The sequence below is a fragment of the Branchiostoma floridae genome, chromosome 6 (assembly GCF_000003815.2).
Source record: "Branchiostoma floridae strain S238N-H82 chromosome 6, Bfl_VNyyK, whole genome shotgun sequence".
Classification (NCBI taxonomy): domain Eukaryota; kingdom Metazoa; phylum Chordata; class Leptocardii; order Amphioxiformes; family Branchiostomatidae; genus Branchiostoma; species Branchiostoma floridae.
In genome coordinates this window covers 12,162,079-12,188,597 of record NC_049984.1, presented here as the reverse complement: position 1 = coordinate 12,188,597, position 26,519 = coordinate 12,162,079, and the positions used below count along the sequence as shown (strand labels likewise).

At 42.8% G+C, this 26,519-nt stretch overlaps 1 protein-coding gene across 1 annotated transcript in view; it reads left to right on the top strand.

Annotated features, from left to right (window-relative positions):
• Window positions 1-518: 518 nt before the first annotated feature.
• Window positions 519-26,519, top strand: part of LOC118417963 (synaptic vesicle membrane protein VAT-1 homolog-like) — a 29,034-nt gene continuing 3,033 nt past the window's right edge. The window contains exons 1-5 of the mRNA XM_035823730.1: window positions 519-989; window positions 14,701-14,830; window positions 22,358-22,573; window positions 25,347-25,489; window positions 26,002-26,161. Coding sequence (XP_035679623.1) covers window positions 736-989; window positions 14,701-14,830; window positions 22,358-22,573; window positions 25,347-25,489; window positions 26,002-26,161 — 903 coding nt within the window. The 5' untranslated portion in view covers window positions 519-735. The remainder of the gene's footprint in view (window positions 990-14,700; window positions 14,831-22,357; window positions 22,574-25,346; window positions 25,490-26,001; window positions 26,162-26,519) is intronic.

Below are 26,519 nucleotides of genomic sequence, written 5' to 3'. Positions count from 1 at the left end.
CGATCGTCGTACGATCGCAAGCTGATGGCATTCTTGCGATAGCCGTCCAGGTCTCATGTAAACTTCAGCTGTCTTGTTATGGAAATTCTTAGATCCTGGTCCGTGCTCGTTCTTCTTTTGTTGTTGTCACAGCCAATTGATATTTCCACGACATCAAAATCGTACGACGGCCTACGACGATTGTGACAGCGCCGTAACGTGGTATCTTATTGCGTCACAAGAGCAAAAGGGACGTGTTTATCATACGTGCTGGTATTGCATATTGAAGTGCAGCCAGATTTTAGAGAACTACTGTACAGATGACTGTATAATTGGATGGGTCCTGCGGACGTTGAGCGCACTCTGAATTTATAATATAACGTCCGCCCCCGCCAACTTTCTTTCGTGGCTCTGTGTTGTTGACTGTGCGCTGCCAGGGGTTTCGGACTGACTCCAACCCGTGAGCGTATCATCTCCTCCCCACGTTACCTGCCGGATTTGTTGTCAGACACGGTGAACTGTATTGACATTGTGCGGACTACGGCGGACGTTAGTCACGCTTGGTGGCGTTCTGACCTTGGTTGCGGCGGTGGAAGAATATTGAGAGTGTGCTCCGGCTGTTGTAGGAAGAGGAGACCCTGAGCAGCTGACGTCTCTTCCGCTGACCTAGCAACGCCTGTACGCGTCTCCTCCGTCGCTCCTGCCGCACAACACCACCTGTCGTACCCACAGCAGCGCGCACACACACCCAGCACCATGCCCGGAGAAACCGCGGAGACTGCCCCGGCGGAAAACGCCACTAGCCAACCCGATGAGCCCGAGAAGCCTGCCGCGGACGGGGAGGCGACCAAGGCGGCGGAGGATGCGGCACCTGAGCCCGAGGCGCCGCCCGAGAAGGAGGTGCGCACCGTGGTGCTCTCCGGCTACGGCGGCATCAACAAGGTGAAAGTCATGCGACGTTCGGAGCCGAAGCCCGCAGAAGGAGAGATCTTGGTGAGAGTTAAGGCGTGGTAAGTCGGTCACATTCAGAGTACATAGCTCAGAACGGGCAAGTTCATATTTGCTTTTCAACCTTATCACTGGTGCGGAAGAGTGCTTTGTGTACTTAATACTGTGATAAACGTCCACCCCTTGTAGGCGATGTTAATAATCGGTAGTTTGGACGCTGTTCTCAGTTTGTACGGCTTTCCATATGGAGTGTTTTCAGCGCCCCCTCCCCAACTCCCGCAGTATTAAAGTGGGCGTGTGCGAGAACACGGGACAAGTGGCACAACCGGAGCTGCCACACAAGACTGTAAAGCAGCAAAACACACTCGATTAAATCTTTAGCATTTAAACCGTCCTTCCAACATTGGTGTGGAAAAACAGCATCAGTATCACAAAATGGCCTGGATGTAATATTCTTCTCTACTGCGCTGGCAATGGATAACACAATGAGAGCGCAGGTGGTCTTAGATCTGCCGGGCTTACATCATGTTAACATTATAAACAGAACAAAAATAGAAACCCGGGCGTGCAGTTTACTATCATAAACGATTTATGGCGGGATAAAGATGCAGTGTCCATCAAAATGACGTTTTTACACAGATTTCAAGGGTTTGCATTTCTGTGAAATATTTGTCACACAGAAGTGGCATTTATTTAAAAACCTAGAACGTGCGCGCCAGTGATTCTGTTTGTGTGTACACACTGGGGCATAAAAAGCCGGCGTGTTTTTCTCGGTCATCCGCTGCAGGACCTGCAAACAAGCCTGGCACAGTGAAAGTGTAGACAGTGGTGGTAGAACAAACGGTAGGCATTGTGCGCTCTCTGGAACGGTAATGGGTCCCAATCTGTTGTCCTTGGTCAACAGGGACGGTACAGTAACTATGCTTTAGGTTTGGCCGTCACAAAATGAATCCTTTCATAATTTCTCACCCATTTAACTCTGTAGGTAAAAGGTGTCCGTGTACCTTGGTATCGTATTTCCTAGCTAGAGTGTAAAAACATGTCGTGTTCTCTTCTGTGCTCTGCGCGGTGTCTAACTAATAAAATTAAGTGACGTCTGTTGTGATCTTTAAACCTCTATAGGTCACGTCTGGCATTTAAACGTTTGAAATAACTTTAGATTTCATTTACGATAAAGTGAGCATACATCACGACAAATATAGGCTCAGGTGCAGTCTCATAAAAAACTTAAATAGTGCAAACGATTGAACCACCCAATACTGCACTGCCGTCTGCTAGGCATACGTTTTCAGAGTTATTATGTTTGCAACAGCGTCAACTTAATTGGATGTCAAATGAGAGGTCAAATTATTTAGACGGCTTGGAAGAAAATTCTAACTGACAAACTGAGAGGGGGAAAGGTGTTCCGTAGAAGGGGAAATGTTCGCGGCGGTTTTGTTTTCCATGAGACCTCTTCACCACCGCAAAAAAGTTGTTCCGCCAACCTTGTTTTACCCGCGAACTTAAATCCACCGTGGGCACTCCATTTTCTCCCTACCACGATATCCGCCAACATTTGCCCTTTTACAGTAAATGTCTGGTGAGCTACAGGTGACTGCAAACTACCAATGGTGACCTTGCTGTCACAGCGCATGCGCGAGTGAAACCAGCTGCAAGCCCGTCTGAGAAGTGCCTTTATGAATCTCAAACCCTTCTATTAGATTTAACATGATCCTTGAGAATAATTACCAGGTCATATTCGGTGGGACGGATTTAATTTAAAGGTTACATGCAGTCCGACAGCTACATTATGAAGCCCAATTAAACCCTGAGAGTTACAAGCCACATACAGGGACGTTTCGTTACTACTTTCATGGGGATGCATTTCGCGTACTGTGCACAACATTTGGGCTATATTTTATGCAGACACGAAGGTTGTATATATTCGCACATGAAGTGAGCTGAGTAAACGGATAGATTACAATCAGATGCACATCCAGTTAGAACATATAGCGGATTGTCCCTGTAGTTTGTTCCGGCTTTCCCTGTTGCCGGATGAAACAGCGCACGAAAGATTTACTAAAACGGCGCCGAGGTTTTTCCTCAAACTCGAGATGTAAAATATAAGATAAAGTTTAAACAGTAACTGTTTATGGACGACAAAACAGCTGCGAGAGCGATTATGAGGGGGAAATAGCAGAAATAATTGAGTAGCTTTTATTAGTAAAGAGTATAAATGCAAAATGTTCACGGTATGCACGTTTCCGTTTGTTTACGTCGTATCATTTGATATTTTGCAATGTTATCATCACTCTCTCCCCATGATCCAGTAGAGGTATACACCCAGTACGTCCTTAAGCTTTGGAGAATGTTGTTTTTCAACTATAGTACAGTACCATCTCATGGGAGTACTATACATTACATTAGCGATGTAAAAACTATTATTCTGGCGTTAGGGCACAGGTTGTTTCCCCTAACAATCTTCCTTCGTCACGGCGTGGGCGGTGGAGACGAGAAGCAGAAACAGAGCGCTTAGTTTAAGCTGAATCTCATATATCACAGAGAAATGTGACTCCCCCTGATGATTCGTTGTTTGCGTCATTATTTTGCATGTGTAAACCCAAGGTCCCGGGGGTTGTATTGTGGAGATGGGCCATGGCGATATGATTGTATGTGCCAATAAATGTACAATTGGTTTGGTCCTGTTTGTCGGAAAAGAAAAGAATCTATGCAAGATCAAATTACCTATGATAAGGCATTGCTTTCGGTTTGTTTGTTTGTCTTGACGTGTGTTCAAGTTATATCATGGACGGTCCGGGTTTAAAGTCATTTCCAAGGTCAAACAAATGGTGTTGCGGGTTTGTCCCGGGTCCTGCAGGAATACGGGAAGATGCATGTCGACAGAATGATCGAGAAATTCACAATGATGAATAAAACAAGAAATTCAGAAACTATTTTACTGTAGTACTGATTAAGACTTCAAACATTGTTAACTGCCAAATCAGCTAATCCCAGCTACCCCCCCCCCCCCCTTCCCCCATAGTTAATACTGACACCTGTTGTCATAACAGACTACACATCATACTAAACGTTAGTGTAAACTTTTGCCCCGGATTTCGAATGACGTAACATCCGGCAATGGTCTTTTATTGTGCATGTGATTTATGTTCGGTCGTGACCTAGATATCCAAGGTTAACTACTGTTACCGAGGTTGTCATAATGATAAATGCATTGAAGACAATAAGGCTAATCTGAAAATACAAATCACAAATACAAAATAATAAGTATGTATGTGTGACTCTCAGAAGGCCTATTGTATGTTCAGAGGTAACATTCCCATCATAATAAATTTTCTAGTCTTGTTTGACATAGTACCAGATCCACCGTTACTTTTTGAATGTTGCTCTGTACAGTCAACAGTTATCGTAAGGACAGGAAATATGTAGAAGAACCGACTGATCTTGTTTCCAACCGTACGTGCTTCCATTTTCCTCTTGCCTATATATGACCTGATTTCTCCCAGATTAGCAAACAAGTGCGCGGCGGATGGTTCTTACCGCAGCCTAATGGCCTCCTCCCTAATGACAGAACAGGTATGAAATCACAGTCGGGCGAATCCATAATGACAATTAGCGCGTGTCAGGGGAGGTAAAATGTGTCAGGAGGCCACTTCAGCTTAATGTCTTAATGAATAGGCACGGTGTCGCGATGGTCGGGTATGGAGGACCGAAATTTATCTGTCAAGGAGGAGTTGTATTTTGCGTGGTGGATGTTTTAGATTCAGTGCGCAACAGATGGACTCGGAGAATTTAGCACAACCTGTTGATTTTATACACGTTAGGACTGTAGCGGAGAGAGGCAATTTCAAAAAGGTGCAAACTGTACGATCACCTACATCATTGCGAGATGAGATCACCAGAGGAAGCCAACATTAGGGGCGTGCTGTCGCATACAATGACGTTATATTAAGTTTGATTTCAGATAAACGTGGCTGAAATCGCGAGGTGATCGCTGTTAACGGTGCACATTCTGTTTGCAATGTTGTTCCATCTAAAGCTTCCGCAATTATTTTTCCAGAGTCAACAAAGAGCATTATATGCAAACACCACGTCGCCCCCCCCCCCCCCCCAACAGATACATTCCGGGCGAAGAATGAAAGATATCATAACAGCACATCATATTAGATGGGAGCCCTTTTATGATAAATGCAAGCTAATTGGTCGCTTCTAACTACATATATAATGCCATTCGATTTATCGTGAAGAAAGATTTTCACCATATCTTGAACGTGTAAAAACGCCTTCATACCCATGTCATTTGTTTCAAATGATGCGCTGGTTTAAAAAGGAAGAAATCTAGAAGCGGAATACTTGACATTTCTTTTAGAAAATTTGGAAAATTATAGACATACAACATGCTAGAGGAGTAAGCTGTCCGATGAGTGTGGTTTACAACCAGCTTACTTCGCTGTCATGTTATCTGGCTATATTTTGTCCAATTTCTATTGTTTTTTAGCGAAATGAAGAGCCTACTAGAGGCTAAAACGTCTATACGGACCTCAAACGGACTTGAATATATACGCACGTGTGAGCCCACCTTTACCATTTGAAAGCCCATTAAGATTGAGCGGGTGTCTTCTTTTCTGTGCCGCCCGCACAAATGTTCCAGCCCGCAGCGGTAGGAGATAATACGTGCGGAAACAGGTGTCTACAGAAAGCTTTTGAACTAAGTGTGGAGGAGCGCTGGGCGTCGTGTTAAAGTACACGTACACTTTTAGAATAGAGCTCGAGGGTGGGATGTATGGACTACTAGACAGACTGGGGGATATTGAAAAGCAATGTATGAATATATCTACAATGTAGAACTTTATCTATGTGTAAACTTCATCTTCCCGCGACGCCCCCAGATATAGTAAAGTGAGTAAGTATGAATATTGAGCTACTAGTGGTCCAGAGAAAACCATCATCATGCCTCACTTTGTATCTATTTTGCATATATGTAAATGACATTGCCATTCAGCAGTTGATAGAAAAAATGGACGTAATTGCACTTCGTCAAAGATGGTATAAAGTACACTTTTCAAGGATGAACTTTTGATGTAACTTTTTATTTTAGTATTTATCATCATTGCCTGATATCGAACTGATTGGAGATATTCATAAAAATTGAGCTTTTTCCGGTTAAACATGAGAAGAATACGATAAGAAAAGATCACAGATAGACTGTTATGTGAAAAATTAACCTGTCATAACCAGATGGTCGTTTTTTCTGTGACACGGCGACATATGGCTTCTCGTGCGGGGATCGTTTCTAAGGTCTGGTGTTAATCTGAAAGACATGTATACGTATGAATGTATACACAGGAAATAAACGCGAAGACGCTGATGTAATGAGCATGTTTAATTTGGTGAGTTACTTATGATTTTTCCCAATGCAGAAGGCACAGCATTTGACGCTTTCTGGTGACTTGCATTCATTCAATGAATGAACGAACGAATGAATGAATACACCAACCGACGAACAAACGAATGAATGAATGAATGAATGTAAAAAGAACAAATGAATGAACAATTTGACGGACGGCCACTTCATTCGTGTGTGGCGTGGCACAGTCGCCATGAAACCTGGCTTTATCACAAGATATGACAGGTTGAATGGAAAAGCAATTCAGCCCCAACGCACTTTTGTCACCTTATATTCCCCAGAGCAATGGAGGGGTTAGCGAAATGGATTGCATATCTGCACACAGAAAGATGGAAAAATCCACTTATACCGTGGAGACTTCGGGGAGATTTGGTCTGCGTGCATTTGTCCGATCCACGACCTTTACGTATACGCACCGCTCAGGTAGCTGGCAGAGAATACAGAGAGTTCAACTCTTTGTCATTTATTTTCTTCCCAGTTCTGTTATTACCTTCGACGGAGAAGGTTATGTTTTGGGTAGCGTCCACATGTGTGTGCGCGCGCGTGTGTGTGCGTGCGCGTCTGTAAACATGATAACTGGATGGGGCCTAGGTGAATTGTCATCATATTTGGCGTGTGGGTAGGTCTTATTGATACCTCAAAATGAATCGATTTTGCTCCCCCCCTAGCGACTTGTTGTGGCACTGCATTGCCTCAGACTACCATGTTACCACTTGAAAATGGCTCAGATGCCCAACCAAGATCTAGCAGGAAATTGTCTGCCGAAGCTAGATGCGTAAAGGACGACTGGCAAATTGACTTCCTTATCTACAGCAAAACATTGCGCGATCGTCTCCGCAAAGTTTGACCTAAGGATTCAATTTGCATACACTTTTAGCTGATATCGCACTTTACCGCAGTAAATATTGACTATTAAAGCTAAAGGATGGAAAACCAAACCAACCCTATAGACATCTTTGAATACTGTTTGCCTCGCGTTTGGGTAGATGATGGTTGAAATGTTTGCTAGCAAAAGCATAAGTGATCAGAGCCAGTTTTGGCACCTGTTGGTCCAGATTATTGTTGCCTGATCACTCGCGTACGGACTTGTTGGCGCCATGACGCATAGGAGTCAAGATGGCGGCCAGAGAGACTAGCTCATAGACAAGATAGAAGTCGATGAATTACCGCCGCAGATTCAGCCACGACTGCTCAGTCTTAGTAATGAATATTACGTGGGAGGGACTGGGGGCACAGAATTACGTGTTTTAGTTGCAAAGACAGCTTACATTTCATGCTCTGTTGACACTGGCACATGCATATCGGATTATCGACAATCGTATTTCAAATTCATGCCCCTGGGCTACACTTCTGAAAGTGAACTACAACCCACGATACAGTATACACATATGAAGTGAACCATAAAACATGCAAGTAAAACAGACACTGAAGATAGAACTACGTTGCTACTCCATAATAAGTTTCTACGTCTACTTCACTAATGCGGGATTTCTTGTTTGAAAGCAGCGGAAATTGAAAAGGCCCAAGGTTATCATTTGAAGCGATTTGATCCATACAAAAAATGGCTGATGCCCATGTTCCTGTAATGACCGAAAAAAGGAAGAAATTACACATTTCATATCAGCCAAGCGCTTGAAGGCAATATTCTCAGTGTAGTGTATCCATGCACATTTGATTTAACAAGTAGCATCCTAGCCTGTTTGTCAAATCCAGTATTATGACCTTCATCAATAAACATAAACGAATGAGCAGCGGTTGGAAAGGCTTATCACTACTGAATATCATCTAGATAAAGCTTTGATGTATTTCTAGTCCTGTATGAGTTTACGTAAACATAAGGTTATAAAAACATTAGAGCGTGCGAAGAGTTTCCTTTTCAATCTTATCATGCACGCTGTGCGTCACCGTGGGACCGAGGTACTGAGGATATCTGATATAGATCCTTCTGATAAAATCCGAGAATACACGGATTCAAAGTGCATTTTCAAATGTAAAGCACACGTCTGTCAAGAGACTGTGAGGGGGCGTGAGGAGAATAGGAGCAAAGACTTTTAACCTAAGATCGGCGGCAACACGTTTCCGTGCATGCTAAAGTGCGGATGTAGCATTCAGGACGAGAGAACGCACCTCTTTGCAAAATCACCGGCCATTAATCCAAATACAGTTTTTTTAACCGAAAGGTACATCTGTGCCTTCGTTTGTGTTGTTAGCGCTTTGTCAATTTGGGTCATTTCCTTTTAAAGTCAATCTGCACGCAGTGTTAGTAATTGTTTTTCTTGGAAATGCAATGGGGGTTTATAGTGAGCGTCCCCATTTCACTGTGGCTGTCACCCTCGCTGCGAACGCCCTGCGACGGAGCGACTTGACAGAGCGCTTAAGGAATTTCATAGATAGAGGTTAATCTTTTTACTCTTTGGTTTTTACTTTTCCAGTCATACATTTACATTTTGCATCATGAAGTCAAGGGTTACATAAATCCAATTCAGATCGCAGCGAGAACGTAATACGCCACATATACGCATGCGCATTCACTATACGTAGCATAGAACTTTATTGCGCAACGATCGTACACGGTACAATGTATGGCAAAAAAAAAGAAGAAACAAACTTATCATCCTAATTACTAAAACAAGTATTAAACATAGTAGAAATGCAGATTATGAAAATAAAATGAAATTTGACATTGTAATTTCTAGAACAATAAAAGCTAGCCTAAATCATTGATATTGTACTACAATCGAGTGCGGCTAATTATGAGTTTTGGTATTTTTCTTATGACACGTGGGACTCCAGACGATCGGTCTGGCTGGTGAATAGTAATATATGATATAGTTTGCATTTATCAATAATCAGCGGCAACATCCACTAAGAACAATGATCGTTGTATTGTAGTTAAGGCCATGTTGATCATAGGGAGGGCACCCTCTGGGATGATCCAAAAACTGATACAAGCGTGCGAATACAAAAAGTTTGACAAAAACGGGATTCTCTTTCGACACATCGTTTGGAAACTATAGACGGCATATCATCCTTATAACAGTACGTGAATACGATACGTTCTGTCGAAGTGCTCATTGAGCCAGGTATACAGACAGGTTTATGTCATGACGTCAGTGAGTCACAGCCTGTTTACTTCAGACTGGAATCCCTTCCGCAGCAGTCCATTACCACCCCCCCCCCTTCTGAGTCTACTTCAACAGTACTTCAACACTGTCATTCCGATAGAATAATAAATCTATACTTAGAATACAAACCTAGAAACGTAGGTGAAAGAGGCATCCGAAACGTCACAATTGCAATGCAAAAGCGTGCGAGTAAAAGAGACTGGAAATTCGTACGACTCACAGAATGCAACATTAGTTTCGAAGTGGCGTGTAGAACATTGATTGATTTGCAGTTGAGTGAACGCGAGGTAATTACAGCGAGCGACCACATCCGCAATTGCATTTCGTGGGCGGAAGGTTTGATTCCCTGGTCGTAACTTTTCAAACGAGTGATTTATCGTATTGCATTCAAACCCAGGTTTTGACAGGTCTGCCTAGGTCTATCTCATCCTTCAAGTGTGCGTGTTAGGCATGGAAGGACAGTTTTGCGATTTTGCTGTCAGCATATGAGAAAGATCTTAAATTGAAAGCTTTCCTAGAAAGCGTACCCATGCATATGATGTGCACAGCCTTTTAAAAGTTATCTTTCCGACACCAAAGTTACTTGTATAGCAGAAAAAAACATCACTATTGTTTACATTGTTGAGAGATTTTCTCTGCATATGGTCTTATTTTGAAAAAAAAAAAAAAAAATCGGTGATGTTCTGTTCCCGGTTTAAGTTTCGATTGAATATTCCAAAATATATGTCACGTACCACTGCCCATGACTGAAGTATGGCACAGGACGTGAACTTGGAAATGAGATATCCAGTCAGACGTTCCATCCATCATTGGTGTTAATCGATACCCTGGCCCGCAGGCCGTATCAGTCTGGAAGATATGGCCACTGTCTGGTCAGATATCAATATGGGGTGAGGTCGGGTGTATGAGGTTTAGATTTCAGGTTAGGTTTGCGTAAACCATGCTGGAGCGGGGCATTTGGAAACGAAGGAAAAGTACTTAAGCCTACAGGAATCCAGCCATGCAAGAGACGGGAACAGACAGGGCTTTAAGGGATGGACAGGAATTCGCGATGTACAGACTACGGACGTGTTCTGGGTGAAAATGTACTGTTTTTGACGTTGAAAAATGTACAAAGATATGGGATGCCGCCGCTGTGGGAAATTGTTCTATTTCAACACTAAGAACAATCATCCGATGTTTTCAAGCATATCTTTTGGCGTCTAACGTTCGGTGAACACAATCAGGCGGTCACACAGCCTTCGTATCCGTGAAGGTGTGGCGACCCGTATACCTGTTAGATAGTGCAGGCGCGACGTTTCGACGCCATGAGATTCTAGCTATACGCACGATCACAGGGCGTAAATACCTTAACACCTTACTCATGATGGAGAAGCCGTGTGTGTGTTTGTGTCTGTGTGTGTGTGTGTCTGTGTGTCTGTGTGTGTGTGTGTGTACGTATGTCACCGAGGTATAACAATGCGAGTAAATAGATTGGTTTCATGTGTGTGTGCGTGGCGTGTGTGTAGCGCAGGAAAAGTAGTCACTGCTCATTTAGTAATAGGGAAATGGTTGGAAAAATTGAAGCTAAACATCTTCGACCGGCTTTGGGCGAGCAACTGATGCCAGGGGAAATCAACTTCCACCCGTTCAAGGTCAAGAAACGTCCTAAAATATCATTGCCGCATTTCTATATTTCCTCACTCACTACGTTTAGAATATAAACGTTTCAGAGTACAGGGCTGTGCTATACTGATAAGCCGGCATGTTGTTGGCCACCAATGCAAAGACGTCATCAGTTCGGCAGCAACAGGTCGCCATCTTGGAATCCGTTACAACGCGCCGAACATCTATGCAAACTGAAGGTCTTTTATAATAATAAATTGCCGATGTTTGATAGCTTCTGGCGTCATAAAAATGTCACGGGCTCGTTTATAAAGCTGGTGTAAGTGAGAGGATATTACAGATGATAAATCAAACCTTCTACGTTGCGTTTTTATAATCATCTTACAAGCCGAAAGAGCAGTTATGACGTCAATGACATTGATAATATTTATGATTGACGTGCGTTGGCTTAAGAGCTCTCTCTCTCAGACTTTTACTTTCTTGTATATATTTCTTTTATTGTAGGATTCAGCAATACGCTGAGAAATGAATTATACGTTTAGTTATCATCGTTGTTTTTGTATGCTTGGTGTAGTTTTGTATGCCAAGAAACATTGGCTGTGACTGTGGAAACTTGCAAAAATGTTTTAGATTCACATCCGAATATGTCCGAACTCACAGCATTTTAGACACACATTTTAAGCCGCATATAGTGGTTATATTCCGCAACTTACATTAATGAGTGAAAATTTGCAGTGACATTCTGAACACACCTTCATGTCAATATTTATGCAAAGGAACCACACCATAGGTGACAGATGAGACTAAATAAGAATTATACGGATAACAGGTACCGAAAGCAATGGTCGTTGCAATGGCAACAATGACGTCATCGCACAGTCTACTGGCGTTCTAGTGACACAGTTTTAAGTAGATATCCGTGCATAATCCTCTTGGGGGGAATTAACGTTCCGGGTGAGAACGCTATTTGCACCTGTATGGTTTTAACATATCAGCGAATCCAGGAAGCTGAATAAAGAAACGTATCACGATGATATTGGGCCGGATTTACATACTAATGCCAAATGTACACATATGTAAAGAGTTACCATATTTCATGATTCAACAGGTGTTATTTTTCACGAAACGATAGGTATCATTTTTCAATATGTACTATTTTTCACTAGATCAACAGGTAGGGCGGGTGCCAGAGAGGCGGCTTTTTTTTAATGAAACTCGACGAAATACTGAACAAGAAATCGAAGAAATCATACCTACCTGAAATATTCAATTTTGGCGAATTTTATCATTCTAGCCCAAGACGTATCATGCTCTATAACTGTTAGTGTTTAACAAGTCCCAAGCTACACCGGGTTACCACATTGAAGTTATTGTCCTCACCGGGCAGACCAGCTGTCTATGGACTATACCATATTTCTTTCAGGAAAGGGGGTTCGTCCTGTAACGCTGTATTACCTGAAAAAGATGCAAGGGAAACCAAATTTGCCGTGTTTCTTCGTGACCTCAGTATCTACCCACATGCAAATGCGTCAAAAAGATAGAGTATTGAGCTTTAGATGCGAACACACATAACGTTACACGACCAAAAACAATACGCGCATTGGAGGTGAACCTCCTTAAAGAAATTAACCTATGAAGAAGCAAGAACAAATAAAATTTTTCTTTTCTTTCTAATGGATAAAGGTGTAGATTTAAGGCCCTTAAGAGTGGTGGCTGAGGCGTTTGTGTTCTGAAAATACCATTTGAATAACGCCTGCACCATGATTTTTTCAAGAAGTACCTTATTGCATGAAGATGATTTATGACAATAGTTCGACGTCATGATCACCAAGAGCTATAAGGCCACGCCCATTTTAGGAAAAAATGCGACAAAGTGCACTCCATAATTCAATGATTACTATCGATACTTTGCAGAAATGTAGATATTTGAATAAATCTGTTTGAATAGATCATTTTTTTTTAATTTTCTGATTTTTGTGAATTTTCCCCCGAATTTTAATTACCCAATACGCTTCAGGTAGTCAGGAGCGCTAATAGGTGCACACAGACTTAAGGCTACCGGAGGAATGAGTTGATTTTTGCTGAAAGAAATGGCGTGCTGACTAAAGGACTGGAAGCGACAGGGTGGTCGGGTATTATTGGCATAAATGTTATGTATTTAAACCCTCACCTTACTTTCGTCCCTGTGTAGCGAGAGTGCCTCAGCACCTCAATGTCATTATCACAGTGGAGATATAACTAATGAGGTCTGTTGGGTACGAGTTTGATGGATTATGGCAATTCAAATGAGTTCTTAGCGCGAGTCAGACGTTATTACGGCACTTTGAAGTGTTGCTGTGACGGGTAATGAGTGGGTGGAACTCCGATGTGAGATCTTGTCGGCCTCCCCACAGCAAGCCGTTAGATCAGAAGGCCCTGAAGCATTCGTTTGGCAATAAACTTTACAACAGAATATGGCTTGGCTGATCTTTGTCACAAATGAAGTTACAGAAAGGCTATAGTGCAAGTATAATCTCTTTTACGCATACAGCAGATACGTTTGACTCCAGTAGTAGGAAAATAGACGTTATTCCCTTTCAACAGCCGTAACATAGCCATAAATCTGACCACCACAAGAACACTTTTGTTTAGAAATGCACATAAATTGTTATCTTTGCAAATGAATGTACTCTATCAGGGGAAGGACTAAAGATTGTACGTTACGTTTCTTTACGTCGGACGAAGTTCTTTCTCATCTTTACTTTTCGCCCCTCAAAGCAACGCTGTCAATGATATGCTATCATCCTATGCGTCTTAGAGCCCTGTTCAGAGTCAGATAACGCTGCTATCTCCGTCACTGTTGCCGTTATCGTATCTCAGAGACGGTCATGTCCAAGCCTCTGCGGACTGCAGACGTGAACTGACGGATAAGTGTGTTTATCGATTTGCTTTCATTGTTCCCCCCAGAGGAAAGCATGACGTGTTATATTCCATTCCGGTTCGTTAAGCGCAGTTCAACGTCATTACGCAAGGATTTGACTTTGACTGTTGTCGCTGTTTGATGATAAGTGAATGTTACTGGGACGTGGTACCCATAAACCTGAAGGAAATAAAAAGAAACTTTAGTATCATGACGTCCACAAAAGACCAAAGATATTTGTAACCTTCGGTATTCTGCAACTTCCTCCAGACCCTTGTAAGGCCTAGTAGCACAGCAGTCAGCAGGCTTCTTACTATTTCAGTAGCAGGGTATATTTTTTACTGGAAGGGGTTACTAACCCTTCCCCTTCAACGTGCTTGAGACAATTCCTCGGACAACACTCATTTCACCTCCCTTCTGAAAGACCCCAACTCTCCAAGTTACCAACTAATTGGAACCAGGAGCTTGAATACAGCTGAGGCTGCTACCAGTTGAGCTACAGGGATATCCCTCCTATATATGAAAATAGGATATCTATTTTACTGTCATGTAATTATCAGTGTGTTATGAAGACATTTTGCTTTTGCCAACAATGAATGAAGTGTACCATACGTTACATTTTTATATTCTATATTTGTATTGCAATGTATTGTATCGCATTGTATTGCATTGTATTGATTGTCCCTCTGAAATAAACCACTGATATGTATGTGTAGTAATATCCCTGTCCTTGTTTCCAGCGGTCTGAACTTCCTGGACCTGATGGTTCGCCAGGGGAACTTGGAGAACCCGCCCAAGTGTCCGGCCGTCATGGGGTACGAGTGCGCAGGCGTGGTGGAGGCTCTGGGGGAAGGCGTCACCGGATTTGAGGTAAAACTTCAGTGACGTAAATACAAAGTTATGGGCTGACACACGGGTGGAAGCTTGCGCCTAGAGCTAGAGATCAAATATAACAAGGGTTCAACAGTGATCCATCGAAGAGCCTGTGTGTGTGGGGGGGGGAGGTATTTTGTGAACTATTGGCAGTTTAGGAGCGGCTAAATGTGGCTGATAGGATCTGTCATTAGTTTAAAGAAATTTAGTCATCTGGGTTTAGTGTGTGTGTGGGGGGGTATTTGTTGACTAGCCGTATAGAATTATGGGCGCTGAGATTTGTGCTAAATGTTTTACCATTCGTTAAAACAATTACTACATCCCTATCGGAAGATTTTGGAGCATTTCACTAAAAACCGAGGCAAAATGTATGAACCACCCCCATGGGATGGCATATCAGCACCAAGGAAAGGTCAGGCCGCGACAGTTACGTAAAGATACTCTTCGGCTCACTTTCACACATCGAAGATGAGATATTCGTCGAAGATATTACACTATAAAGTGTATGTATACTTCTTACCAGCAACAACGGACCGCGAATGATTGCAAAGGAAATATGTCTGCTCCAAGAAAGGAAAGATAAGGAAACGCTTTCTCTTTGCTTCTTTTTCGTGTCACAAACAAGCAGTTACCGTACGTTGGACGCTTGCCAGTGCAAGGGAGCACGTGTATATCTTCATGTTCTTCAAATGCAATTACATTGCAACAGTACCATCTTCAATCACAATTTTCTTCTCCGTAATACACTCACAGACACTTCCTTGCGATCGTACTCCATGCATCTTTGTTCTCCTAACTGACAAATAAGCCGACAAAAGTCCCACGGGATTTAAGCAGGCGAACAGGCCGGATTTTGTAATGAGGAAAAATCTTCATCCCTATTTACCAAAATTGGTTCGCTAACATGGTTTTACCAGGGCCGATGAATGAGATTATCTCATTAATGTAATGGAAACTTGTTTAGGGTTGTCCAAAATCTATTTATGGGTTATCAGAGCACTGCGCTCCTGTGCGGTTTATTGTAGTAACTTGTTTGTGCGGAAATATTACCGAGTATTCCAATAACCCGAATTACGTGCATTGTATAAAGGACTAAAGGATTATTTAGTCAAAAATCCTCCTACTACCTGCAGCCATGATTGAAACTGATCGCGATATGTCATCTTGATGAGGAACTACTTTATGCGCAGGGATACCAGTTCACACGGTTAAATGACGAGGCCTCTAAGTTGTAAATAGTTTTTGTCTATACCACGCTTAACACGTGTTCATACGTGTCTGTTTGTGTTTCGGGAGGGAGAGAGAGAGTCTTCACCTCTGACATGTTACCCACAAAGCATGTCGCTGCGGATGCGCAGTTGGTACCATGAACCTCCTTATTGTATACGTCACCACCATGACGTCACTTCGATTTGTTCATCTGGATTTAAACAAGTAATGAGAACTACAGAATGAGGTATTTTCAAAACTCCTCCTGAGTGCAGGGGGCGACTTGGCGGTCAGGAATCACACAGTCAATTCCTGCTCCACGTCACAAAATAGATGAGACGTGCGCTATCTCAGCTGGGGCAGGCTGTGGTGGGGCGAGCGCGACAGATGGTGCCCTCTCCATCATGCAGACAGCGCGCGCAGGTTGTCAGGAATGACATTCAAACCGTATTTACCGCTACGACTTCATCCGGTGTGTCCTGTCTGCAGAGTAGTTTTAGAGAGAGAAGACAACGAAGCTGTGGTTATACAGACACGTGCGTTGTGGAGAGGGAGGAATTAGCTACCATACTTATAAATTCCACACTGAAACCGAAGTACATGCCCGCACTGCTCAGGCTCTGGAACAACGAATATATCGTTACTGTAATCTAGACGAAACAGAAGATGGACACCATTTTGTAGGTAATACTACAAAGGGAAAGCTGACATTCTTCTTAGACTTATACTAGTATTGCCGATGATCTCCTACATCGTACACCTATTAAAGAAATACAGACAAGTAAAGCTTTCTGATAAATTTAGACAAATTTAGCCATATCCAGTAGCTTGAGTTACTGCTTTTTGACGTATCTAATTACCTAGATGTATTACCTTCAGTGACATATCTGTTTTATTTCATTTCCACAATCACAAAGAAGGCAAGAAGGCAAGGAAAACTCGAATTAACCTAGTGCGAGTAGATCATAGTACTTGTGCTATTTTGACAGTGTGGTGTAAACTACTAGTATTTTTGTGTGAACTTCTAAGATAACGTTGAGGTTTGGGTATTCGAGCCTCGACATGTGAACACTATCAAAAGTTAAAGGTTGTCCTGTAGCCTTATGAGGCCGTAAGGCTAATGGTTTGTTATATCCACTGTGTCTAGGGCATTGTATCTAAAGGCGCAGTCCATCCTTTCCTTCCACTGCCTTTTACCTTTCCAACCAAAGTCAGATGCCCATTTTTACACTTGAGTGGAATGCTGGAAGTCATACATAGTGCCTTTCCCAAGGGCACAACGTCTAGCCAGAAAGGTCAGAATTCGATCCCGTGACTTCTTGATCTCTTATCCACAAGCCTAGCCACCCGGCCATTCGACGCGGTCACTAGTGCATGGCTGCAAAGCAGCTGTATTTCGACATTCCCCTTCTCTGTTTTGTACACATCTCGCATCGCCTACCAGGAGTAAGCTACCTGACCTTGCGAACCGTAAAATGTGTTAAATCCCTTTTCGGCGATTACATTTACAATTGCCTGTCAGGTTAACTATCATTCTACAGCGGTTGAGAATAACAGAGCTAGACAAGATGATAGTTAAATGTACGTGAATGCCAAGAGATGCCCCGGCTAATAGTATATTGTAAAAGGGGAACTGATCGCGGGGATTTGATTTCGCGGAAGAGGGAATAACGAGTGTTCGCGGTGGATATTTCAAGTTTGCGATTGAAACGTACAATTTAGGGTTTTACTGTAAAAGGGCAAATGTTCGTGGTGCTTTTATGTTCGCGGTGACTCGGTTACCGCAAAATCGCGAACCACCGTGACTGTTTCCCTCTATTACAGTACCATGGAAGAGGATTATAATCTTTTACCATTTCCTAGCTGATATCACTCCGCCATCAATTCCAGCCTTTTCTCTGTGCTGAGGTATAACCCCATCACATTACACCGCTTCACAGGATGCTGATCACAGTGGTTAATGGATAGAAATGGTCTCCGATGATCATCTATTATGTTCCCGTTATGGGGTAGCAGAACAAAAGTGGGGCCGTGAAGACCAAGGTTAACAGTGGATCGTGAAGGGCAGGCGAGGCGGCGGGCCGGCCACTTTCTCATTCGACAAGGTCTCCGGGGTCAGTCCGATACGGGGATACCATTATCGCCAAATGGGTTGCTAATGTTCGGGATCTACCGCCAACATTAGTAAGGGATCAAGAGTGAAAATTACGACTGAACTGAACATATTATATATAGAGTTCGCGTTTTATGTTTTATGTATCCAAGTCATTCGTAAAAGGCAATCAGTCCATCCGCAAGTGTCTCCTGTAGTAAATACACCCACCAATTCCAAGAATACCTCAGGTGGTCATTTTCCGTGGGTTTACCACCCACATAAAGCCTTAACTAAGTGCACTGATATCAACTAAGCGAATTGGGTTTATTATCTTATCTGTTCCAATATAAAACGTGCCCACACCACAGTCAGATCATGCGTCGTTCGTATTGTAGCGCTGCGTGTATAGCTTATGTTTCTACGTTGTGTCGATGTATAATGACATTTTGCTGCAGTACTGGCATTTGGTATACATGTCTTTATTCGTACAATTATAGCCATGTACAATCTTTAGATTACAAATGAGCTCCAAATTAAAGATAGCAACCAACAACAACAAACAAGAAACTAAGGAAGAGTCTGATCATATCGACATCTTATCCACCCAGGCATTCTTGAATTATCGTGTTCGCAGTTGGACAGATACATACCCAAAACATAACCTACTGGCGAACGTAAAAAACGCCATGATGCGAAGACCCTTAAGGTGGTATCTCACTGCACTTGGGGCACCGGTGCGGCACTGCGGGGTTCGAAAGATACTCGACGAATTTGAGAAATAAAGAACGAATGTTCTTACGTTTTTTGTATTTTGTTGTCCTCTAAGTCATACTTTTACGTATTACGCAATATCTAAATCATAAAAAATCGGAGAAAATAACAAAACAGTGCCGCAGTGTACGAACCCCGCAGTGTCGCACCGGTGCCCCAAGTGCAGTGAGACATCACCTCTAATGTTTAATACCGCGCTAGATGAGAGCGCAGGTGGGACTAAGCGTCTAGTCCGTTCTACATTAATACATGGCTTTCATGGTCTAATGGCTCCACGGGAACCTTTAGAGGACATTTGTCTGACTTAACAGTGTTACATGTCACACCCTAGAATACTGTGTTAGGCGAGCGATGGCTCTTTCTTGTAGTGTAATGGACGCGGGCCAACTGGTAAGAGGGATATAATGTATGGTTTTCCGGAGTAGATGTCTCTTCTGGGCTTCGTGGCGCCCACGGAGTACTCAAAACGATGTTACGGTAGTATTTGCAGCTACAGATATTCAAGCTTTCACGACACTTTTGTTGAAATACATATGCTTAAAGTGCACCATGATAGTTTATGTTTGCCTACTGACTTTTCTGATTGAAAATATCAAGTCGTAAATAAATGTTGCACACAAGCATATCGGATATACGTTTTCCCCGCTGCAATAGTCTTTTTTCCATAAAAACTCATCTCTATTTCGTTGCTTAACATAAGAGGACACAACTATATAGACATGAATATGGTCGACGGGAATGCGGTAACATATAGATGTTTCGTGTCGCCACCTGTTGAAGCAGGATATATCCATTTCTTCGACTTATTAGCTAATCTAAAGAGAGTGCATTTTAATAACTCTCCAGGTTTGATTCACTACCGGACAGTTACTCCCATATACCCCTTGATCTTTTAAGAGCCCGAGGAGGGCTTTACCGACACTTTACTTGTGGCCCTTGATCTGTTTTATTGGAGAGGAGACACTTAGATGTGATTTGCATTCCCAGTGCAGTCCTCACGCTTCAGCCTTGTCTGGACGGGTGTTATAAATAACCGGTACATGCTGGACGCAGACGTAACGACATTTAACTCAAACTCAACAACATTTGAGACACGAAATTCATGCATTCCCCGGAACGTTTATGTTGAAAATTTAAAAAAGACCATGTTGCAGTATCCTTATTGATTAAAGACATATTTATCTACTAGTATTTCAAGCAAGACAGCACAGCAATACATAAGTATTTCTGTCTATAAGCTACATTGCAAATACAGTGGGTTTTTTCACCAAGATGGCATATGGACAGAACAATGACAAATGATGAAGCTGGTAAGATAAGGTTAGGTGTCTTGTGTTTGGATATGCATAGACAACACAGAATGGCTGCTAACAGGAACATCCTACTTTTCACCAGCGGTAGGTCCTGAGTACAATTCCTGAATTGACAAGATAATGAGGGGGTATTGACAGGATTATCAATAGCTGTATGCTATGATCGGCTCCTATTATTAGTGCGAGAAAAGTATTATTTATAGGAATATCAGGAACATCCTGTCAATAGCGGGAAATCATTGCTGTATAACCCCTGTTAGTTTGTCCTGTCCTCAGTACGGACCATTACTGTATCACCCCTGTTTGTTCCGCTTGGTCCTCACCACTGACCATTACTGTATCACCCCTGTAAGTCCCTTTTGGTCCTCACCACTGAACATTGCTGTACCACCCCTGTTAGTCCCTCTTGGTCCTCACTACTGACCATTACTGTATCACCCCTGTTAGTACCTCCTGGTTCTCAATACTGACCATTACTGTATCACCCCCGTTCGTCTCTCCTGGTCCTCACTACTGGCCATTACTGTATCACCCCTGTTAGTACCTCTTGGTCCTCACCACTGACCATTACTGTATCACCCCTGTTAGTCCTTCCCACAGACTCCCCGTGGACCATCAGAGCGGCGTGTGGGCAAGAACAATGTCAAGTTCACTATCAGTATGAAGGGCACATAGTCAAAGAGAAGCGAACGTGACGAAAATGGCAACATGGCTACGGATGCATGTCCGTCACAGCTGTCAACTGATCAAAGCTTAAGGCGGACAGTTGGGCCCAGCATGTCCATGGCTGTAAACTGAATAAGGCGGAAATCTTGACGGTTGTCTGCCATCATTCCAGAAAACTATATGTAAAAGCTTAAATGCTTAAACCTATTTGTTGTATTTGCGCCATGACAATTGCAATGACGTTTTGGAAGCCACCCGACAGGACAGAAGAACTGATTTCAGGGATAGGTACTGTAGTAATCCGCTGTAACCGCGCGAATACGCTTATTTGATTTGTTTTTACTGATCCCAAACAGGTATCTAAACGTGCCACTTGCAAACGACAGCATGATACAATTGGATGTATGTCATTGTGACAAGCTTTAAACTCTGAATGGCCCTATTGACCTGACCTAACAGTGTTGGTGTAGCCATTAGTCACCATCCGTGCTCGCGCTGAATCTCTCCCTCCCTGTCTACAACATTGGACCAGAGCCAAACCAGACTTCCAACTCTCCAAGTATTCTATTAGACACGCACCATTCTCACCTTACATCCCCTGCAACCCTGTAATGTTCACATAACTGCAGACGCACACCAACACAAACAAACAAACAAACAAACAAACAAACAAACAAAGTGATTGTGATGCCTCCGTTATACTGAGGTGATAAAGTTTATTACTCGGGGGACTTCCAAAGAACGCCAGCCCACCCGAATCACGGCTGACAAATTTAGCGCTAACTTCAGCACCAAGGACAGGCATGCTAGCATTGCACACCCGGCGATGGGATCGGCCTGTACGGTGCTCGGGTATCGTAATTCCTTGACCCTAACAAAGTTTCTGATCGATGTTTCTTTGCTGCGACCTGCTAGATTCGAACCAAGGCTTTAAAAGCCGCATCATCAATTTTCATTAGTGTTCACAAAGCAACCTCCCAAAATACCTATTGATCTGTGATCTATGATGGGGAGCAGGCGTTTCAGGAGCGTCAGAATCATACAATCTGAAATATCGACTAGGTATATTCGACAAAAAGGACTGTCGCAAGGGTCTGGAGCGAGCCGCCATTCGGCGCCACTCAGGTGACCTAAATACGACAGTAATTGCCCTAGGTTCGGCCATGGGGCTGTAAGCCTGTAAGGATTTTGCTATCTTGACAAGTTCTTGAAAAGTTTTGGTCATGTTTTGTGGGTGGTACATATGCTCGGTAAGGAGAGACATAGGTTTGGGCCCTCCAGCAGCTTATTTATTTTGATACTGCATAAGCGCTTCAATAGCAGACTTTGAAACAGATGAAGTCAAGAACGGATGAATTAAATTTCATAATTTTTACCTGTAGGTAGCTCTGAAGAAGACCAACGTAAATGAGATGTAGCTCATACGAATTAGAACTTGATTTTTACTTGATGCTTTTTTTCTATTTCCAGGTGGGGGCCCATGTGCTCGCCCTGTCAAACCTTGGCGCCTGGTGCGAGCTGGTGGCGGTGCCGGCCAAACACTGCTTCCAGATCCCGATGAGAATGAGTTTTGAGGACGCCGCTGCCTTCCCCATCAACTTCCTCACCGCCTACATCATGCTGTTCGAGATCGGCAACCTGAAGAAGGGCAAGTCCGTCCTGGTCCACTCCGCAGGGGGAGGGGTGGTGAGTATTCCAACAGCTACACGTCCTCCTGTATGTCGAGGATGTGTACTGCTTGTGAAAATATCAGTAATTACGTGATCTTGTACTTCTTCAGTATGCTCTGGAGGTCGTTCTCTCGTACATAATGCTTCAAATGTTTGAACGGTCATCGTCCTGACTATAGTAGATGATGAGAATAATCATAAATGACCAGACGAAAAAGTTAGACTTTCATCTTTTTTGTTTTGTGATTTACATGGGAGAAACTGGCAATCATCATTCATTAGAGACCTGGAAGTCTGAGCCCAAGCAAATCAAAGTAACTTCCGAATCGAGTTAAGGTCACAAGAATTCCCCTGACTACGACTGGCAGAGCGAGGATATTTAGTTTTGCCCTTGAATTGATTTTTCGTTCTGCCCACGAAAGAGACGTATTTGACCTTTCCACCGCCTCAATAAAATAACTTCAAAGCCTTTTTTTTTACAACTGTGCCGTCTCGTGAGCGAACTGAGAGAGATAAGCGGGAACGGCTGTGTTAGCTTGGAAATTTCCAGCCGGTGTTTGAAAGTCTATGCTACAGACGTGCCTGTGGCGTCGATCGTATCTCTGTGGCAATTTTCGACAAAATGACTCTTCATTAACAAAAAACGTTCCAAAACACATACAAGAATTCAACGGTCAGAAATGCTACGAGCTAGCGCTGCTCTTGTATACATGAATATATTTTGTTATGGTTATGGTTATACGTCAACATTTTCTATGGGGTGAAGTCTTGGTCATTTGTGTTGTATTGACAAAAGCTGACTGATTGTTCTTTGATTGCTTGATCATTAAAAAGAAATCCAGGTAGTCCAACAGAGAAGCTATCATTCACCACCGCCATTCCATTTAGCATGGTTCACTTACAAACATGGCAGCTACCATATGTTATGCCGCCTGGGGTGTTTTACCCATATGCATGTAATTGTCTACGTAGCTACGTGAAAGAAAACCTTATGTTACAGAAAGCTGGAACAGCGTCTTTCGGACATTCTATTCGACTCAAATCTGACTCAATGTGTTGCAACAGTTTCAGGCAATAAGGGTCCCCAAGCACTAAGTCGACAGTATTACTCAGACGTCATTGCCAAGATCTGACACGACAGCATCACCATATTTGGAGGTGTTTCATCAGATAAAAGTCTCAGCAAAGACGTTTTGACCTTAAATTCAGATTTTAAATCCCATGATGAGGATATGACGTATTCAGTAGTAGTTTTGATATCTCAGAATTGTAGCTAATATTGGCTCTCAGGGGTAACGGAAATGAGAAAAAGACTGGAGATTAATATTGCAAGCAGGGGTTATCCAAATAGACAAGGTTTGATTTGATCGAATTGCATATTTTATACACGGCATGGCGGCGATGTGTGATCAGAAACTAAAACGAGACAATTTGTGAGTACGTGGAGAATGTCTATCGTATACCTGATGGTCTAACTTTAAGACAGAGAGAAGGTCCGTGTGTTCATCTTAAATGTAAAACGGAATGCCTCGTTTTACATCTAATCATATCAACCTATACTAAAGCTAGGCTATCCATACTTCGTAATGATCTAAATGACAAAGTGCTTTAAATGGGTATACATAAAGACTATAACTTTCTGCCTGTCTACAACAATGGAGCAGAGCCTGACATCCACGTCTACAAGTATCCTATAATACAACGTTTCTCTCTTACATGATGCCCAACTGCGGACACATCAACTATTTACAAAACCCCCAAGGATGCAATGATCTTAACTGACAAAGCAATTATAAGAGCCCATCCAACATGAATTACATCGTGTCTGCCCACACAAAACGACACATACCGTTGGAGGCTGTGTGACGTGTTGAAACTAATGCCGTTGCTACGCCGGGATGAACCTAACGCAATTGTACATTTGAAATCATCATAGCAACTGTCTTTTGACTGTTACTATATATAACCGCTCTTAGGCAAAGTGATGTGCAATTACTGTGCAAAATGAGAGTATTAGCCTACCGACGGGAGATTTCGCAGACGTCTATTACGTTGTGACATGTTGAGTAAAATCTAGAATGTTCTTGACAGCCATGCAAAATGAAGAACGCTTGCCATACACCCTGTGGGCTTTGGAGCGAAAACTGACGTCCTTACATTATAGGCACATAGACGGATTTCATGGCTGACTAAATATTATGTTATGATCTATACGACCAGGCTTGTTGCTAATACAAAGTACCTATTGAAATAATTCCTTGAGTGACACATTTTGATTGCACCTATTTGTACAAATCATTAAACATCCTTTTTTCCGTCTAGCATGCACGGATTGTTAGGCAAAGGTCTTTGATGAAAATGATGTTGATACCTGGCTAATACACGGATTTGCTAGGTTTCTTGGGAAGCAAAGTATTGTATAATCTCTATGGACTGCAGGTATCGTATGGTTTGCTTGCAAGGCCTAGTAGAAATGTTTCAGCTACCCAACCTACTGACAAAACCTGTCGACAAGTTGAAAAGAGTTTACAGTCATTTGTATCAAGATGCAGGTCCTGATCCTCTGGACCTGAACCGGACCTTTACCTAGTACCTGAATTTTCTGTACTCATTTTACAGCTGCTTTGTACGACTTATAGTGTGGTCGAAAACCTTTTTTTTTAGATGGTCGATAATTGATGCGCGCGGATGTCATCCATAATCAAATCAACATAGCCTAATGAAAAACACAACATTGATTTTCCTATGCCTTACCGCCCTGACGATTCTCGTATCGGAATGCTGTACAGGGCCTGGCGGTGGCGCAGCTGTGTAAGACGGTGGAGAACGTGACGGTGTTCGGTACGGCCTCCCCACACAAACACGACACCATCAAGGACCACTTCGACCATCTATTCCTCAGCGGCAGTGACTACACGGCAGAAATAAGGAAGTAAGGAAGGAGTTTAGTGTGCTCTGCCACCTTCCATGTTTGATCTAAGTGAAGCGTGACATCAGTAAAAGTCGACATTAAAGCTGTTTATTTGCAAACATATTCTTTTACTTTTTATGGTCCTGTCAATGAACTTGATTAATATTCACTCTTATACAAAATTCATATCCCTAAACTTATCGATACGTTCCGCATTTATTCTAGGAGATGGGGGATGGGCTGTACATAACTCAACGGACAAATGTTAGGGATTGTAGAAAACAAACATTTCCTATTCTCTACCAGACTCCCGCCTGGCCGAATAGTAATAGGGGAATTTGGAAGTTAGGGATAAAAGTCTAGCAGGAGTCAATTGGCCTAGGTGTCACACTGTGAACTGTTCGGGTGCTAGCTGGATATACTACAAAAGACTGACTAAAACCCATTATATGCCCATTTTTGGCCAAATTTATTTTTTTAATCCAGCTGACACCTCTGCCTGGAAACTAAATGTTTCCCATGTTGTTGTGTAGACTCTCTCCGTCTGGTGTGGATATTGTGTTGGACTGTCTGTGTGGGGACGATACAAACAAGGGGATCGCGCTGCTGAAGCCCATGGGGAAGTACGTGCTGTACGGCTCCTCCAACATCGTCACCGGGGAGACCAGAAGCTTCTTCAGCTCCGCCAAGGCCGTACGTAACAATCTCTTACGTCACAATTTCAAAATCACGAGTTACAACTGTACTGCACATCACTATGCTCAATTAACGTGGACTACGATTGATGTAACTCCGGGGGGAAATGCCATGTTTCTGATTACCCAACCTACATGTACCATAGCACAATCTTAGCTTTTTAAAGGAGTCCTTAACTCTACAAAAGATGTTGTTTTCCGATAGATACTAATTTTAGGATCCGTGAACAGTTTCATCAGGTTGGTACGTCACTGAATGAAGAGACTCTTTTTACACAACCAGTGCTTTATTCTCACCGACGTTTCGGTGACCGTCTGTCACCTTCTTCAGGGCAATTCTGACTGGTTCACATTGT